The 17,538-nt window shown below is 54.1% G+C and overlaps 1 protein-coding gene across 1 annotated transcript in view; it reads left to right on the forward strand.

Moving 5' to 3' along the window:
- Positions 1-17,538, forward strand: part of FOXK1 (forkhead box K1) — a 48,027-nt gene that overhangs the window by 6,231 nt on the left and 24,258 nt on the right. Inside the window, exon 2 of the mRNA XM_006889746.1 lies at positions 1-278. This exon is cut by the window's left edge and continues 1 nt beyond it. Within this exon, the coding sequence (XP_006889808.1) occupies positions 70-278 (209 nt within the window). The 5' untranslated portion in view covers positions 1-69. The remainder of the gene's footprint in view (positions 279-17,538) is intronic.

Consider the following 17,538-nt stretch of genomic DNA (forward strand, 5'->3'; position numbering starts at 1 on the left):
GCGGCGTCGGTGCGGCGGAGCCCGGGGCCGGCGCTAGCGCGCCTGGAGGGCCGCGAGTTCGAGTTCCTCATGCGCCAGCCCACCGTCACCATCGGCCGCAACTCGTCGCAGGGCTCGGTGGACCTGAGCATGGGCCTGTCGAGCTTCATCTCGCGGCGCCACCTGCAGATCAGCTTCCAGGAGCCGCACTTCTTCCTGCGCTGCCTCGGCAAGAACGGCGTGTTCGTGGACGGGGCCTTCCAGCGGCGCGGCGCGCCCGCCCTGCAGCTGCCCCCGCGGTGAGTGCCCGAGCTGTCAGCGCGCGGGGGCCCGGCCGCCGGGGCTCGGACGGGACCCCCGGTTCACACGGACTTCCGGTGTCGCCCCGCCCCGCCTCCGGCCCGAGGGGGCCAGCTCCGCCCGATCCGGATCCTCGGTGGTCAGCGAGGCCCGTGCCTGGATCACCGGGGTCAGCCCCTCGGGTCAGCCCGTCGGGCCCCGGTTTCCAGGGTCATGTGGACCACGAGGGTGAACGCCCGTGGGTCTGGATCCCAGGCTCACGCTGGTCCGACCTTGATCTCAGGGTTCATAGCTGCCTCCCCGTGGGCCTCAGGGGTCACTCCTCTCCCCTCATAGTGTCTCCCGTGGACGCCAGGGGTTCCAACTCAGCCTGGCCCAGTCTGGGTCTTGGGAATCTCCCCCTGCCACGCCCGGTTTCCCAGGGGTCACCAAGCCCCGCCCCTGCCGGCCTGGATCCCTGTGGTCCAGCCTGATGCAGGCTGGGCAGTGGGCAGTGTCACCCTGCTCCTGACCTCACTCCGAGGGCTGTGCCTGCCCAGATGCCCGGGGGTCACCTCCGCCAGGGCTGGGTTAGGACCTGTAGCCCTTTCTATGGCCTGTGCTTGATGGAGAAGGCATTGCATCAGGTGGCTGAAGGGGTGTGTGTCTGGGAGGTGCAGAGGTCCCCCAAAGGCCCAGCCTCTCCTCCAAGGCTAGGGGCCAGGTGTGAATGGACAGAGGGCGGGGAAGAGGACTGACTCTTGAGCAACGCCATGGAAATGCCCAGGTCAGGAATGGCACCCCCACAACCTTGCCTTCCACCAGGGTGATGGAGGACAGGAGGCCCCCCGGGGGCTCAGTCACCGTTTCCCCTTGGGCAGGAAGAGAAGGAGCGGCCAGGGCCAGGCTCGGGCCTAGCAGGCGCTGCTGCCTGGGCGCCTAGCACTTCTTGTGATGTCCTCAGCTCCACACTCCTGGCTGTGGATTCACGCTGGGCGGCCCCTGGACATGTGTGCCCTCCAGATCTCTTGATCAGAGGAAAGCCTGTGTAATTACTCATTTCCTCTCCTCCAAAGATACTTTCTATTTCGCTGTTCAGTAATTGCTAGTAGCTCCTCCTCTGTGGTGTTTCTGTTTCTCCAGCGTGTTTCATCTTCAGTGTTACCCTGTGCCTGTAATTAATCTCTTTTTTTTATGAGCACCCTGAGTGCTGGGTAGTTCTGGCCTGGTGGTTCTCAGGCCCGGAGTGCGTCTCCCCGGTCTCACCTGCCTGGGCCGTTGGCACGTTGGGCTGGAGTCTCGTGTGGAGGAACCTGGAGCTCAGCATCGGTGACTCACCTGCTGGGGGTTGAGAGAAAACTTGCCTCCGTTTGCCAAAGTGTGAAAGGTTCTGGGAGAGGAGGGCGGGGCTGCCGGGCCCGGTGGTGGCCAAGCTGGGCCTCAGACACCCCCTCTCCACTTGGAGCTGGTGCCCCTGTCCTCAGTCACTCCCTGTGTTCAGGTGTCTCACCTCGACCAGGTGGCATTGACTTCATTTAGCAGTGTGATGTGCCCGGGGTCCATCCACCTTGTTAGTTCGGGGACTCAGCTCCCACAGAGAACAGCCCAGAGGGGTGTCTTGGGTGTGGTCAGGACAGGACTAAATTTCCAGGCCTTTCCTTGTGAACTGCGAACCTTCTGTTGGTAGTTGAACCCTCAGTTGTTTGCACAGGGTGTAGCCTGCTGTCGTGGGGGTTTGTGGGTGGATTCCGCCTGTCCAGGTGAGCTGCCCACCAGGCTGGAAATGTTTGCTGGGGAGACCCACAACTCCCTGCAGAGCCCCTGTGTGGGCTGACACCTCAAATCATTTAGTTGACTGGCAAGCACTTAGCTGTTGAGCCACCAGGGCTCTTTATGGGACGAGTTTACCGTGTTTTACGTGAGACTTTCTTTCTAGAATGTTCTCTAACTCTAGGGGTGGAAGGACTCAACCCAGAATACTTCCATACGTCCATCCACGAAATGACAGTGTTTTCACAAACAGAGGAAGCCAACCTTGGTGCCGCTGAGCTGGTCCCAGCTCTGGGCGGCTGTGTGGGACGATCCCAGGTCTGCGTCCTCATGCCCGTGGAAGCAGACCTCGGCTTTGCCTGGTGGAGCAGTTGGTCTGTCAAACCAGTGAGCTTTTGGGGTAACAGCCAAAGACCTTCCCCACAGTGCCACTCAGCCTGGAACAGAGCCCCCTGCTGACTCGGGACGGGGCTGGAAGCATTTACAGGGAGCGCCAGGGGCCTTGTGGTGAGGGGTGCACTCCCAGCCCCAAGTGTGCTTTGAATTCACCAGCTCTCTGCAGGAGGAAGATGGACAGTCCCCCCAGCCCCCCACGATTGTCTGCCTCAGAAAACTCCCTGGGAGGTCGGCTGCGGGTCAGTTCTCCCCTGATAGAGCCCAACCACAACAGATACTTACAGGGGCTCACTGGTCCTTAGAACAGGTAGTAGGTGTGAACCACCGACCTGTAGTGTAAGGCAGCGCGCCACCAGGGCTCTTCAGCTACACAGCCGTGGCTTGCCAGGTGTTTGCTCCCGGTGCCAGGTTGTGACTGTGGGAGCTGCCGTTGGCTCGGGCATACCCCGAGATCCTGGGCCCTGACACTGGCCTGGTGCTTCTGCCAGGCCCTGTCCCGGAGGTGCCTCTCCACGGTGTCCCGTCCCGTCCCCGTCCCCCCCACCCCCCGGTGAGCAGTGACAAACGTCACAGAAGTCAGGCAGAAGCAGCGAGTGCCTCTCGGGACCTGCCATCCCACAGGAGGGCTTTGGGGACCGGTCAGCACTGGCCAGCTGGTGTGTGAGCAGTACGAGCGCTGTGCGGCCTTCTGCACCTCGGGGAGGCCTGGCCTCCAGAACAGGCTGTAGCCTGTCACTCTTGGAGTCTAGTGGGAGGTGAGCAAGGTGCTGCCACGGAGCCAGGAGGCTGGATGGGGGTGCCTGTGCCCCACCTCTCACCTTCAGTCCCGAGTGGAACTGACGAGAACCATCTTGTCGCAACACACACACACACACACACACCGTAGCTCACCGTAGCTCACCGTGCAGCGGGTTTTCAGATCCTGTAAATCCTACTGGAGGAGACTTCCCATCCTTCTCCCACAGAGCGGCTGGTGGATTCGAACAGCGCACCTTTGCATTGGCCCCTCCATTCCCGGCGTTGAGATGCTGGTGACTGGATCCACTCCCAGGCTTTGGAGCAGTGGTTCGCTGTGGATGGTGGACACACGCTTGCACTATCTCACTCCTCAGTCGTTCCTGGGACTCGGTGGGCTGCAGGTGCCCGAGGCCTGAGGCCTTCTCAAGCTGCAGTGGTGTGAACAGAGGCCCTGGTGGAACTGCGGATTAAGCATTGGGCTGCTAGCGGAAAGACCAGACGTTTGAACGCCAGTCGCTCTGCTGGAGGAAGAGAGAGTCTGCTCCTGGAAAGACTCACAGCCGTGGGAACCCCATGGGGCCACCCCACTCGAGGGGTCCCCGGCACTGGGCTGGCTGGTGTTGGCGGGACACATCCCCCCTCCAGAGCTAGTTCTTGTGCGCCTTGTTGCGGGCACATCTGAAGGCGACTGCGCACAAACCACTGGCCCCTTCTCCAGGTCCCCTTCGGGAAACGCGGCAAGGAGGGAGGCAGGGCCTCACCCGCACTCGGTGCCAGGAGCACAGACCCTGGTGGCCCCAGAGATACAGCACTTGCCTCAAGTCCTCAGCGGCTCTGCAGAAGGACAGGCAGCCACCCTGGGCCGCACCGGTCCTGAGGGGTCGCTGAGTTGGGAGCCACTGGAGGACAGGCTTTGGTGTGTGTGACACTGGCCACCGTAGCACCTGACTTGGAGTTTGAGTTGAAATGTTAGACACGAGCTTAAAAAAGACCCACATCCAGCCCGTTGTGTGCGACCCCCTCCCCCTTTTTCTGGTCTTGCTCTCATCGCCCTCAAGGCAGAACTGACTCATAGTTGACTGACTGGCAGGGTTTGGAGGCTGTAAGCCACGTGGAAGGAGACTGTCCATCTGTCCTGCTGAGGAGTCGCTGGTGGGTTCAGACCTCCAGAGCGGTGCGGCTTTGGGGTTAGTGTCCCAGCTCCCGGTGGACTTGTTGGTACATCAAGTTGAGCATGACTCGTATCCGCCCTGTGAACAGCAGACCTGAATCCTGTCCTGTGGGTCTTCGGCACCCCTGACCCGTGAGCCTGTGGGCTTCACTCACTGTTTCAGTGCATCGCGTTGAGGGTCTCCCTCTCCGTTGGTGACCTCTCGACCGTTTCAGGAATGATGTCCCTCTCCGGAGAGTCACTTCTAGCAACAAGCCCAAAGTATGCGAGACCAAGCCCTGCTGGCCTTGCCTCCAAGGAGCGCTCTGGCCACACTTTCCCCTGAGCCAGCCATGGGATCTCGGTACTCGTCTCCAGCACCACAGCTCCAAGAGCAAGTCTCCCGCCGTCCTCACCGTCCAGCTCTCCGACACAGAGCACGTGATTGAACAGACCATGAGCCGAACCAGGTGCACCTTAATCTTCATGCTAGCATCGTTGCTCCTAAGTAACTGGGAGAGCTCCCGGAAAGTGGACTTTCCCAGTGCAGTAGGTCTCCTGATCCCCAAGTAAGATGAGATCATTGACAATTTCAGTCGTTCTCCATCTGTTGTGATGTTTCCTATAGGTCCAGTGGTGAGGATTTTTGTCTTCTTGATGTTGGGATACAATCCAGGTTGAAAGCTGTAGTCCTGAATCTTCCACAGCCAGGGTTCCAAGTCTTCCTCACTTTTTAGGTGTGTTGTTTGCATAACAGATTGATTTTTGAGTCTTCCTCCTATCCTGATGCCACATTCTTCTTCATAGAGTCCCACTTGTCAGATAATTTGTTCAGTGTACAGACTGGATAGTTAAAGGATACAAGCCTGCTCTCACATTTCCTGCATTTGAACCATGCCGTGTTCCCTTGCTCCATTCAGACAACAGCTTCTTGTTCCATGTGTAGGTTTTATATGAACATAATTAAGTGTTCCGGGATTTCCATTCTTCTCCTTGTTAGCCATAGTTTGTTATGATGCACACAGTCAAATACTTTTGCATAGTCAAGAAAACACAAGTAGACATTCTTCTGGTAGTCTCTGCTTTCAGCCAAAATCCATCTAAGATCAGCAGTGGTATCCCTGGCACCTAAATCCGGTTTGAACTTGGGACAGTTCTCTGTCAGTGTACTGTTCTAGCAGTTTTGGGGTAATCTCCAGCAATATTTTATTTGCATATTGTACTAATGACATTGTACGGTTTTGGTGGTAGAAATGAGACTGAACGTGACAGTACATGAATTTTGTACTTTCAGTGGTTTATTCAACCATTTATTCAACTGTTTATTCATATTCTCTTTTTTAAAAACACAAGAGATGCCTCTTTACATCGAGACCCTATGAACTAGGCCTTAAATAACGACCATGCAAAGAAGACTTCTGCTGTGGCAGCTTTAGATGGGGGGCGTTTTGAGTCTGTTTTCGTGAGAGATGGTCCTCTGGGGTCACACACTGTACTCATTTTCCAGCCTAAAGATTGGTGTTTTGCACACACCCTGCAGTGCCACGCAGGAAAGGCCTGGCGCTCTGCTCCTGTGACGAGCCAGCCACCCCAGGGGAGGTGTCCTGCAGGTGGGAGTCCCTTGGGTCTGAGCTGCTCAGTGGATGTGATTTTCTGCACTGGACATGATTGCATTTTCAAAACCCCTTTTGTGTTTATAAAAATGTACAGAATGCACTGTTTTCCAGTCAGCTTTTTTCTGCATGTCACCTTTGGAGATAACACAGAATCACGCTGTTTAAACTCTCTATTATGGAAGACGTCACAGACAAAACAGGCGCGCGGGCGAGCAGCCCATTATCTCTGGTGGCCAGGCTGGTCTGGTCTTCCTCCTCTGCCTCCCCCTCACCCGACAAAGAGGCAAATCCTACAAGAAGCAGACAAATCTCTGAAAGATAAGGGCTCTTCAGAAAGAACTGAACCAAGACGCCCTTATCACACCTAAGGAGTAGCCATTTCTCCTTCCCGGGGGAGCTACCTCCCCTGTCTCCTGCACTTACTTACTTACCTTTTTTTTCCTGACTCTCTGCTGTGTGTGTGTGTGTGTGTGTGTGTGTGTGTGTGTGTGTGTTTTGTTTTTTTTTAACCCAGGTCCAGGTAGTGCCAGGCACTGCAGTTGGTTGGGGTCTCTTTGTGTTTTTTTAAATAATTGCTTTTTTCGGTGAGTTTTTGCTGCACGTTGTTGTTTGGTGCCCTCCCATCGACCATCACTGTGCACAGCACAGCTGAAACGTGCCCATCCTGTGCCACCCTCACCAGCTCCAACATGCTCAAAGCCGTTGGTAGGGTCACTGTCCACCCAGCTTGTTGAGGCTCTTCCCCTCTTTGACCCTCCCCTTTCCCCGAATGGTATTTTCCCCAAGGACTGGCCCCTCCTGGTACGTGCCTGAAGGATGTGACACGCAGTTCCACGGGCACTGCCTCTAAGGAGCAGCCTGATTGCACTTTCTCCAAGATACGTATTTGTTCTCTTGGTGGCCCGTGGATGTACAGCGCTCGTCTGCAACACCCCAACTCAGGCTTCAGTCCTCCCGTCATCTTTACTCAACTTTCAGTTGCATAACAAGTACTTGAAAAGACCACGGCTTGGATGAGGTGCACCTTAGTCTTTAAACTGACATCATTGCCCTTTAGCACTTGGGAGGGGTCCTTGGCAACAGATTTTCCCATCTTTTGATTTCTTGACTGCTGTTACCATGGGTGTTAATTATGGATCCACATAAAATGACGCTATTGATAACTACAGTCTTCATTTATCATGATGTTGCCTATTGGTCCAATGGGGAAGATTTTTTTGTCTTCTTGATGTTGAGATGTGATCCTTATTAAGACGGTGGTGTTTTCATCTTCTGCAACAAGGGCATCAAGTCGGTGCTCCTCACCTTGAGCAAGCCGGGCTGTGCCATCTGCATAACAGGCTGTTGATGAGTCTTCCTCCTGTCCTGATGCCACGGTCTTCTTCGGAGAGTCCCCCCTCTTGAATGATTTGCACACCATACAGATTGTAAGGGTATGGAAAAAGGATACAGCTCTGACACACATCTTTTTTTTCTCTTTTTTAATTATAATAGTTTGTTTACAAAATTCTAATGCATTGTTTTTCATACCATTTCCTTGCCATCTCCCTAACACCCCCACCCATCAAATTGTGTGACCCACGATTAACCTCCCCACCCACTCACCCCTCTGCTTCCACCCTCCCTCCTTGGATCCTCATACTCGTTCTGCAGTAATGGTTTTGTTCAGTATTTGTCCTTATGGGACTGAGTTAGTTCACTCATGCTCTCCGGTCCCTCCCAAGTTAGGTGATAACTTACAGAATCATTGCTGCTGCGTGCTGCGCCGTGTTCCATGACACACACCACTCTTGATTTCTCGGCCCTGCGCTGGTCCCTCTTCTCCTTGGACAGCTGCTGCTTGGCTTATATAGCGGTTTTGTATGAACAGGCTTAATGCTCTGAGGTGCTCGTTCTTCTCCATGTTATCGTCATTCATCCTGATCCACAGTCACGTGGCTTTGCATAGCCGATAATGCAGAAGTAAACATCTTTCTGATGTTCTCTACTTTGGGCCAAGATCCATCTGACACCAGCATAGCCCTAGTTCACAGCCTCTTCTAAATCCAGCTTAACTTTCTGACATTTCTCTGTTGATGTCCTGTTTCAGCCATTTTAAAAATAATCTCCAGGTTTTTACTTGTGTGTTATATTAATGATGTCATTTGATTAAAACCCCCATGCTGAGCGCATTAAGTTCCCATTTAATAATGTGGACATGACACGGTTACGTTTATTAATCGTGTGTCAGCGTGCTCGTTAATGTCATTCTGGTGGTCCTGTTTCTGTTACTCCAGCCTCCCTGTCCCGCTCCAGTCTCCTTTCTCTTTGAAGCTGCATGGACCCTTTGGTCTCCAGTCCTGCCATACGTCAGAGGTGCGGCCAGCGTGGATCCACATCTTCGTGGTCAAGCACTAAAGGAGTCACACAGTGTTTTTTGGTCGCTGTGTGTAAACTGCATGTTCACATTGGACTCAAAGCCACTCAGGTAGTCTCGCCCATAGGGAGTTGTGCTGCAAACCCAGATTCTTGCATCTGCGGTGGTTCAAAGCTGCTGAAGGAGAGGGGTTGCCACAGGCACACACACCACCAGCACCACCTCCCCACCCCGGTTACGGAGGGTCAGCTGTGAATTGGAACTAACTCAGTAGTTGGAGGTGTGAGTGCGTCAAAAAGCCCCTGCTGGGCTGCTGTGAAGGGTGGGTGGTCTGAACCTCAGGAGGGATGGGCAGGGCATTCTCTGCCTCAGGCGTCACAGCCACTCTGGGGTGTCACAGCCACACTGGGGGTCGTGGTGCTTGGAGTTGGCTCAGTGGTGGGGAGTTTGGGGTCAGTGATCTATTAGTGAGTAATAATAGCGTGATGGAAGAGGGTCCCCGGGACACGAAGTGAGCACATGTAAGAGTAATGGTCTCACAGACATGGACACAGCGTGCCCTCCGGCCCTCAGCTGTAGAAAGGCTGCAGCTGGCGAGGGCAGCGCAGCGAGGTGCCCGTGGGGGGTTAATGAGCTGGTGTGCCACTGTGTGACAAGGTGGCTGCAGAGGGGCAGGTTTTGGCTCCAGGCTTTAGGCAAACCCCTCCACAGTGTGGGGAGCCCTCAGGCCACGCCCGTTCCCCTCCTCTGAAGTCCGTAATTAACTAGGAATTGCAGTTGTGTTTGACTGACCCGTCTCCTCCATCCAAGGGGACAGGTGGGCTGTGTCACTCTGGTCCCCGTGTCGTGATGCCAGGGTGGCCAGCTGTCCTGCGTGTCGCCCTCAGGCTGGCTTTTCCGATCAGATCCCTGTGGGGCACTTCCTGTGTCCGCTGCCCTGTAATTCCTAAAGGCGCGCTCCGCGGAAGGTCAGGTTGTCTGTTCCCCCTCAGTTGTCTTTGGAGGTGACACTGCTGGCTGAGTGTTGGATTGCTGACCTACAAGTTAGTGATTTGAGCCCCCCCAGTGTCCCCCTTCATGTGACGATTCCGGCTGGGACCAATGGGCGTCTGTCCCGAGGGTCACGGAGTCGGGACACTCCGACAGCCTGGGTTTCGGTTTGCCCTCACAGGAGTGTTTGCTCCTAACATGAAGCAGAGTGCCCGTGTGTCTGTGGCCTTGGTGGTGGCCGTCAACCCCATTAGTGTATCATGCCTGCTTCTCCGTCGGCCTCGTGTGCTCTGGGGTGTTGGGAGCCCCCCTTCTGTGTGAGCGGCCTTAGACACTCTGAGCCACACCAGGAAGGCAGTGGGCTGCGTAAGGAGGCGTCCGTGCCCGGGGAAGTGAGCGGAACATGGGACCTCGGTGCTGCCCGCCAACGGGGCTTGAAGTAGGTCCATTTGTCACCTTACTTGGTTCACAGAAGCCCCTGGGGGCAGACTCACTGCTGCCCTGTGCTCTCAGATCCCCTCCCCTCACCCCACCCTGTTTCCAAGTCACTGTTGTCAGGTGCCACCAAGCCAGTTCCCGCTCCCATAGTGCACACACTCGGGTGCCTCCTTGGTCCCTGCTGTCATGTTGTGCCCACCATGCCAGGCGTCTCAGTGCCCTCCTCTCTTTCATTGACCCTCCTTCTCCAGGGACTGGCCCCTCTGGACCATGTGTCCCAGGTATGTGAGACAAATATGACTACCTGTCAGAAACTCAAACCAAGGTATTGAGATGGATCGATGCACAGCTCGCCCTCCCGGGCTCCTGAGGATGCGAATCACAGGCGACGGTCCTTCAGAGACACTGGTGGATTTGAACCTTTAGAGCTGGGGCCTTCAGTACAGCTTTCTATGAAGGAGGCCACCAGAGTCCCTGTGTGTCCAGTGGGCACTCAAACACTCAGCCCCAGTCCAGCTGCTGTCACATTCACTCATGATGCTTCGTGGATGTCAGGGTTTCCCCTCACCGCCACCCCCCCATCTCTAGAAGTGCACCCTGCGTCTTCCCTCCGTGCCTCTGGGTAGTTCCACACTGCCAGCCTTTTGATTAATAGTTCATCCCGCAAATGTTTGTGTCACTGAGCATGCCACAGACAGATGCCCGTGGAGTGTCTTCTAGCTGACGGCAGCTCCATGTGTGCACCATGCAACCATCTCCCCAGCCAGAGCAGAAGGTGCGGAGTCAGGTGGCACGCGTTCCGCTCGTCGGCGGTGACAGAAGCGCCAGCCTGTCCCTAACGTGTGCTGGGCAGGCGGGATTTGGAGCTCAAAACGCCGACCTTTCAATTAGCCCAGCACCTAACTTACGTCACCACCGTGTAGTGTAAACATCACTTATTTATGCACTGGAACCAAAACATTTGCCTAACTCGCTGAGTCTGTGATCTGGAACCAAGCCTCTGATGGCTGTGTTCCCTGTGTGCGCCAAGATACAATGTCGCATTCTCTCCACAGGAATGCCTTCCTCTGTTTTCCTTTGCATTTGAACAGTTATTATGTATCACAATAATCCTTCAAAGTTATCTCACTGTCCACTTAAAAACCCAGTTTAAATTGGGAATGTCGCCAGTTGGATACTGGCCCATTGGACCTGTGTGAATGAAAACACATTCCAGTGCTAGTACTTGGTTCATGCTTAGCACCCGTATAAGAAAATGTGTACAGTATTTCAGAAATCAGTGTGGGGGGGGGCGGCTGGTGTATGTGTTAAAGGGTATGTTGTTGTTGTTGTTGTTGTGTGCTGTTAAGTTGCCTACAACTCATAGCCACCCTTTCTACAACAGCTCTGAACCCTGCCCTATCTTGAGCCAACCCCATTGTCTCTGACATACTACCGCCATGACCCCAGTCACTGAGTCACTCCTCATCGAGGGTCCTCCTCTCCTGTGCTGTCCCTCCACCCTCCCAGCATATTATCCCTCTCCAAGGACTGGTCTCTCCTTGCAACATGCCCAAGTATGTCACATGGAGCTTCAGAATCCTTGCCTCCAAGGAGCAGCCTGGTTTCACCTTCTCCAGACAAACCTGTTTGTTCTCTTAGCAGTCCATGGTATATTCAGTATGATTCTACAGCACCACAGCTCAAAGGCATCAATTCTTCTGTCATCCCTAGACACTGTCCAGCTTTCTGATGCATAGCAAGTAATTGCAAAGATCATGGCCTAAATCAGGCACACCTTAGTCTCCAGACAGACATCTGTGCTCTTCTGTACTCTGGAGATGCCCCTGACAGCACACTTTTCCAATGCAATTCCTGGCTGCCGGTACCAAGAGTGTTGATTGTGGAGCTAAGCAAACTAAAGCTCTTAACAATCTCAATCTCTTCACCATCCATCCTGATGCTGCCAATTGGGCCAGTGGTGACAATCTCTGTTTTCTTGATGTTGAGCTTCAATTCATATTGAAGGCTATAGTCCTTGACCCTCTGCAGCAAATGCTTCTGGTCCTCAGTTTCAGCAAGCAGGGTTGTGTCATGTGCATAAAGGAGGTTGCTGATGAATCTATATAATAAATTTATGAAAACTTTGCCATATTGAAGGAGCCCTGGTGACCTAGTTATTTCAGTGTTGGGCAGCTGACTGACCAAATCAGCTCAACGGGAGGGACTTCGCGCTGCTGCTCCTGCTGCTGCATTGATTAGGAAGCGGGTTGGGAGGGATCAAATGTTATGTAGCGTTTGTGGTTAGGGCTGTTGAGAAAGACAGTTATGTTTAAGATTATGGACTGAAATGAAACAAAAACATTTGATTTGGAGGAGTTTGCTGGGTTTGCGTTTTGTGAACGTCAGGGGATAAACTTGCTAAATTAATGACAGCTTAAAGCAATGCCTCATTTCCATAATGACTCACCATTTAAAACTTTCAAATTCAAATGAGAGGAGTAGAGAAAACTCCCACTTAGATTTCCCAGGACAGGACTTAGGAAAACTCACTCAATTGCTCTAGCGATAGCTTTTCACGAGGTCCAGGTTTCCTGATAAAATCAGTGCTGGCTAATGAAAAAGAGCCGCGCGCGCGCGTGTGTGTGTGTGTTTTCTCTCTGTGGTTTTATTATAAGGGGAAGACATGCTGTGTGCTGTCTGGAGCTTCTGGGATGCCATGGTAGTTGAGCACGCAGCTGCTACCCAGAAGGTGAAGGGTTTGAACCCCCTGCCCCTGGCTGGCCTGTTGGGGAGTCTCCCACAGCAGTGGCAGCCCCACACACCCTCCCGGGCACTTCTGGCACGTGGGTCACTGTGAGTTGGAATCAACTCCATGGCACACCCCTGAGGGTGAGAGCTGGCTTGCTCCTGTTTGATTTCTAGACCCTGCTTCTGTTGCAGAGGGGCCTGGTGGTGCACTGCAGTCTCTGTGGGTCACTGGTTCAAATCCACCAGCCACCCCACAGGAGAACGAGGAGACAGCCTGCGTTGGTTCAGATGTGCTGGGCGGAAGCCCGGCAGGGGACCATCAGGAGTTGTCATTGACTCCGGCCGCAGCTTCGGTTCTGGGTTGGTCCTGTTGCAGGGAGCCCTGGTGGCGCACTGGTTAAGTGCTCAGGTAGGAGCCAGAGGGATTGAACCCACAGCCACTTCAAGGGAGAAAGACACAGCGCTCTGCTCTGAAGAGACTAGACTGGAGCCAGGCTCCCTGCCGTGGGGTCGGCTCTGGGTCACCACGGCCTTGCGAGTTTCCAGGGTCCCGATAGGAGGACACTGCCCCTCTTCTCTCGAGTGGTGGGTGGACTTGAACCGCCGATCTTCAGTCTTTGTAAGCAGCCCAATGTGTCACCAGCACTGCTGCTCCTTTGTGGGACAGGTCACCGTGGTCAGGACTACCTGGCCGTGGCTCTGTTGGTCCAGTGGCTCCGTCCTTCTGTCCACCCTTGCTGCACTGGTGGCACTGTGCCTCCTTGGACGCTGTGGGGGTTAGTACTGCCGCCCCTTCCCTGGACAGCTCGGGCCATGGTTGTGTCACCCATGGATGCTTGCCGTTCTCCCCAGAACCCGCCCAGCTGTATAGACGGAGCGAGTCCTTGGAGGCGGGTGGGGGGACATTGTGCAGGGACTCGGCTCAGGAGACACTTTTTGCCCTATGTCACAGGTGACGTCTCTGACTGAGCCGAGGCCCCGGGGGCTGCCCGCCGGCCCTCCTGGTCTCACTGGGCCCACACCCTGCACACACCACGCACTCAGTCCGGGCTTTGGGCTCAGTGGGTCGTGGTCTGCGTGGTTCTGGCTGCTGGTGACTCGAGTGTGCCCTGTGCCCTGTAGTGTCTTCTCCGGAACCGCAGCCAGGCCTTCCTGCTGCGGTACCTGCGGGGTCAGGACCACCAGCTGGCAGCCACGCCGTTAAACGGGCTCTTTGGGATCTGGAGACCTTCCCACCCACGAATGACAGTCACGCTGGTGGTACTGTGGCTCGGGCACTCACGTGGTCCTGTGCAGGGAACGCTGGTGGCAGAGGGGTGTGCACTTGGTTGCTGACTGCGGCCTTGGCAGTGCACGCCCACCGTCCACGCCCTGGGAACAGATGAGGCGTCTCCTCCCTTAGAGATTGCGCCCTCAGAACCCAGCCGAGTGTCCCCGAGTCAGCAGGGGGATTAGGTCTGTAGCATAAACATGGCGGACACCAGAGAAGCCTGGTCTGGGGCACTACTGTGGTTCAGGTGCTTGATTGCTAACCAAGAGGTCAGCAGTTCAAGGTCAAGAGCTGCTCCCTGGGAGAAGGACGAGGTGGCGGCTTCATAAAGGTCACCGCTCCGCGGCCGGCTGTCTGACCGACTGCTGGCGGGGCTCGGGTGGGTTCACATTGTCGAGCTCGGGACCGCACTGGGTCCTCAAATTAAACAGGAGACATTTAGAAATAGCAGGAAATTCAGAATCACAATTTCACAATTTTGTTTTTGTTTTAATGAAAAATAACTGCATCTTCCTAAATAAGGCTGTTCCTTAGGAACCACGCTCTGCACGTGTTGCCAGCACCCTGGCTCGGGACCCAGTGACAGGCGTGGCTGGGATCCAGTGGCAAGGTGGCAGGCGTGAATGGGATCCGGTGCTGACGGCGTGGCTGGGATCACACACGTTCTGGTTCCATCTGCCAGTCTCATGTGGTATTGAAACTATTTTTTTTTTCCTGGTTGACTTCCAGAAAGGGCCTTGGGGACCCTCCAAGGTCCAGTGGACATAGCTGCTAACCCCCCCCCAACACCTTCTCCAACCCCTTTCTTCTCGAAGCTCAGGCTCTGTGAAGTTCTGGAGATCTGACTAGGATCCCCATCCCAACCCTTTTCGGCCTTCTCCCTGAGGGGGTGCTGGACCTGACTTCAGGGACCCCTTTGGGGTGCCTCTTCTTGTTTGGTTTCCTGCCTCCTGTACTGATCTGCAGGGATTATTTCTTCTCCTGTCTGGGCAGAAATGCCCATTTCTCCCCTTGGAGCCTCCCGCTGTGCCTGGTAAAATGACAGTGTGCGCCTTCTGTCGGCCGCCGTGGTGGCCCCACATGGTGGCCCCACGTCCATTATGGGACTATCCCCCCAGGTGTTTCTGAGGTGGGTTTTTGGGGAGACATCCCGAGGGGGTCACCCAGCTGATCCAAAGGCTGCCCCTCCGGTAGTTCCAGCAGCTGCCAGGACGACTCACAGTCAGTTCTGGCAACGGGTGTGTTTTGCCATAAGATACTTGCCGGTTGCCATGGGGCCGGTGTAGACACAGGGTAGCCCTGGCCTGAGGGCTGGTTGCCTGGGATTTTACACATCGGCAGGTCCTTCTCCCAGGCCGCTGGTGTGGTTATACCACCAACTGTTCAGTCAGAAGCCGACCACTTAACCTTGGCGCCACCAGCGCCCCATATAAAATACCTCGAACAACCAAAGTGCCAAGCCCACTGCTGTCCCGCTGGTGCCAGCTCCTCACTGTCCTCTGGTGGGTGTGCAGGGCTGCCAGTCCTTACCAGAAACGACTGCCCATCTTTCTCCCTCAGAGCAGCTGACGAGCTCGAACCGCTGACCTCCCAGTTAGCAGTGCAGCACACTGTACTTACTACTGCTGTTGTGGTGTACTGTCACGTCAGAACCGACCCAGAGCTGACCCTCCGGCAGGCTTTCAGAGGTTGTTAATCGCACAGAAGGAGATTGCCCATCCTTTTCCCACGGAGAGCTGGCAGATTTGAACCTTGTGCCTTCGGGATTGCAGTGCAACTTCTTACCACTAGACCACCGGAGCTCCCTTGTACTTGCTTCTAGGGAGCCTTAAAGCACCCAGGAGTGCGTTTGACTACTCGGGTCTGCGGTTGGAGGGAAACTGCACAGTCCCTGCATTGGTGCCTGCGCTGCAGCCCCCTCACGGCGTGGGGAAGCTGTTTGAGTCGGGTTTGTAAGGCATTTGGGGATTCGTAGGCGGAGGTGGTGCAGCGGTGTGGTGTGCGGCCTCCTTACAGGACTTGAAATTCATGCTCCAAACCATGGCTAGTCTCCCTGGGTTCTAGTCTGTATCTGTGTAGAACAGAGTGGAGCAGAGGAGGCTTTCTGCTCTTGCTGTGCACTGTGAGCACTCACGTGGAGTAGAATTTCCAGAAGGGTGGTCGGTGTTGCCATCGAGCCACCCTGTGAACAGCACATGGGAGCCTTGCCCTGCTCTGGGCCAGCACCTCATTCTGATGGACTTGAACCCACTGTGACTGCGTCAGTGCGTTGGGTTGAGGGTCTTCCCCTCTTACCTGACTCTACACTTTTCCAAGGATGATGTCTTTTTGCAAAGAATGTATATGCGGAACAGATCATCCAGGAGGCTGGGCTCTGTGAGGAGAAATGTGACATTAGGATTGGAAAGGACTGCAGCCTTCAATATGGATTGCAGCTCAACATCAAGAAAACAAATATTTTCACCACTGGGTCAGTTGGCAGCATCATGATAGATGGTGAAGAGACTGAGATTGTTAACAGCTTCAATTTGCTTGGCTCTACAGTCAACATTCTTGGTACTAGCAGCCAGGAAATTAAAAGACGAATTGCACTGGGAAAGTCTGCTGTCAGAGACCTTGCCAGAATATGAAGAGCGACGATGTCGGTCTGGAAACTAAAATGCTCCTGCTACAGGCCATGGTCTCAATTACTTGCTATGCATCAGAAAGCTGGACAGTGACTAGGGATGACAGAATTGATGCCTTTGAGCTGTGGTGCTGGAGAATCATACTGAATATACCATGGACTGCAAGGAGAACAAACAGGTTTGTCTGGAGAGGGTGAAACCAGACTGCTCCTTGGAGGCAAGGATTCTGAAGCTTCATCTGACATACTTTGGACATGTTGCAAGGAGGGACCAGTTCTTGGAGAGGGGCGTCATGCTTGGAAGGGTGGAGGGACAGCGCAGGAGAGGAAGACCCTTTATGAAATGGATTGACTCAGTGACAGGGGTAATGGGGGTGGGTGTGTCGGAGACAATAAGATTGACACAGGACAGAGCAGGGTTCAGGGCTGTTGTACGTAAGGTTGCTTTGAGTGCAGGCGACTTGACGGCACATAAGAACAACAACCCCTCCTAACAACATGCCCAAAGTATGTGAGATGGAGTTTCAGCGTCCTTGCCTTTAAGGAGCACCCTGGTTGCATTTTCTCCTAGATATATTTGTTTGTGGGATATTCAGTGCTTTTCTCCAGCACCACAGCTCAAAGGCGTCGATTCTTCCTGTCCTTAGTCTTTGTCCAACTTTCAGATACATAGAAAGTAATTGAAAACTCTATCTGGATAAGATTATTTTTCCTTAAAACTATATTGGTGGTTAATCTTGAACCCTTTGGACCTACCCAATCTTGTTTTTGTTTGCTTGTAAACTACTGGAATATTTTCTAAGAATAAGGAATTTTTTAAATGTTTGATTTCTTAATTTCTTTTGTTTTTATAATTTCCTTCTTTGTTTCTAAAGTTTAGTGACAGCTCTGTGTGTGTGTGTGTGTGAGAGAGAGAGAGAGAGACACACACACACACACACACACACACACACACACACACACACACTTTGAGAGGAAGTTTACAAAGCAGATTGGTTTTTCATTGTTTTATGATGCTAATTCCATTGCCCACAGGATCCTGTTAATCCTTGTCCACCCCCTCCTGCCTCCAGGGCAGGGTCTTGGGCCAGTGGGCTGCTCTGTTGACCTCCTGTGACTGGTTTACTCTCAGAAGTGCCTGCCCCCTGGGGTTACTTAATAGGCCCTCTCTGAAAGATGACCTGGGAGGTTACACATATT

Source organism: Elephantulus edwardii, unplaced genomic scaffold (genome assembly GCF_000299155.1).
Source record: "Elephantulus edwardii isolate Elephantulus edwardi_28Jun2011 unplaced genomic scaffold, EleEdw1.0 scaffold00080, whole genome shotgun sequence".
NCBI classification, from domain to species: domain Eukaryota; kingdom Metazoa; phylum Chordata; class Mammalia; order Macroscelidea; family Macroscelididae; genus Elephantulus; species Elephantulus edwardii.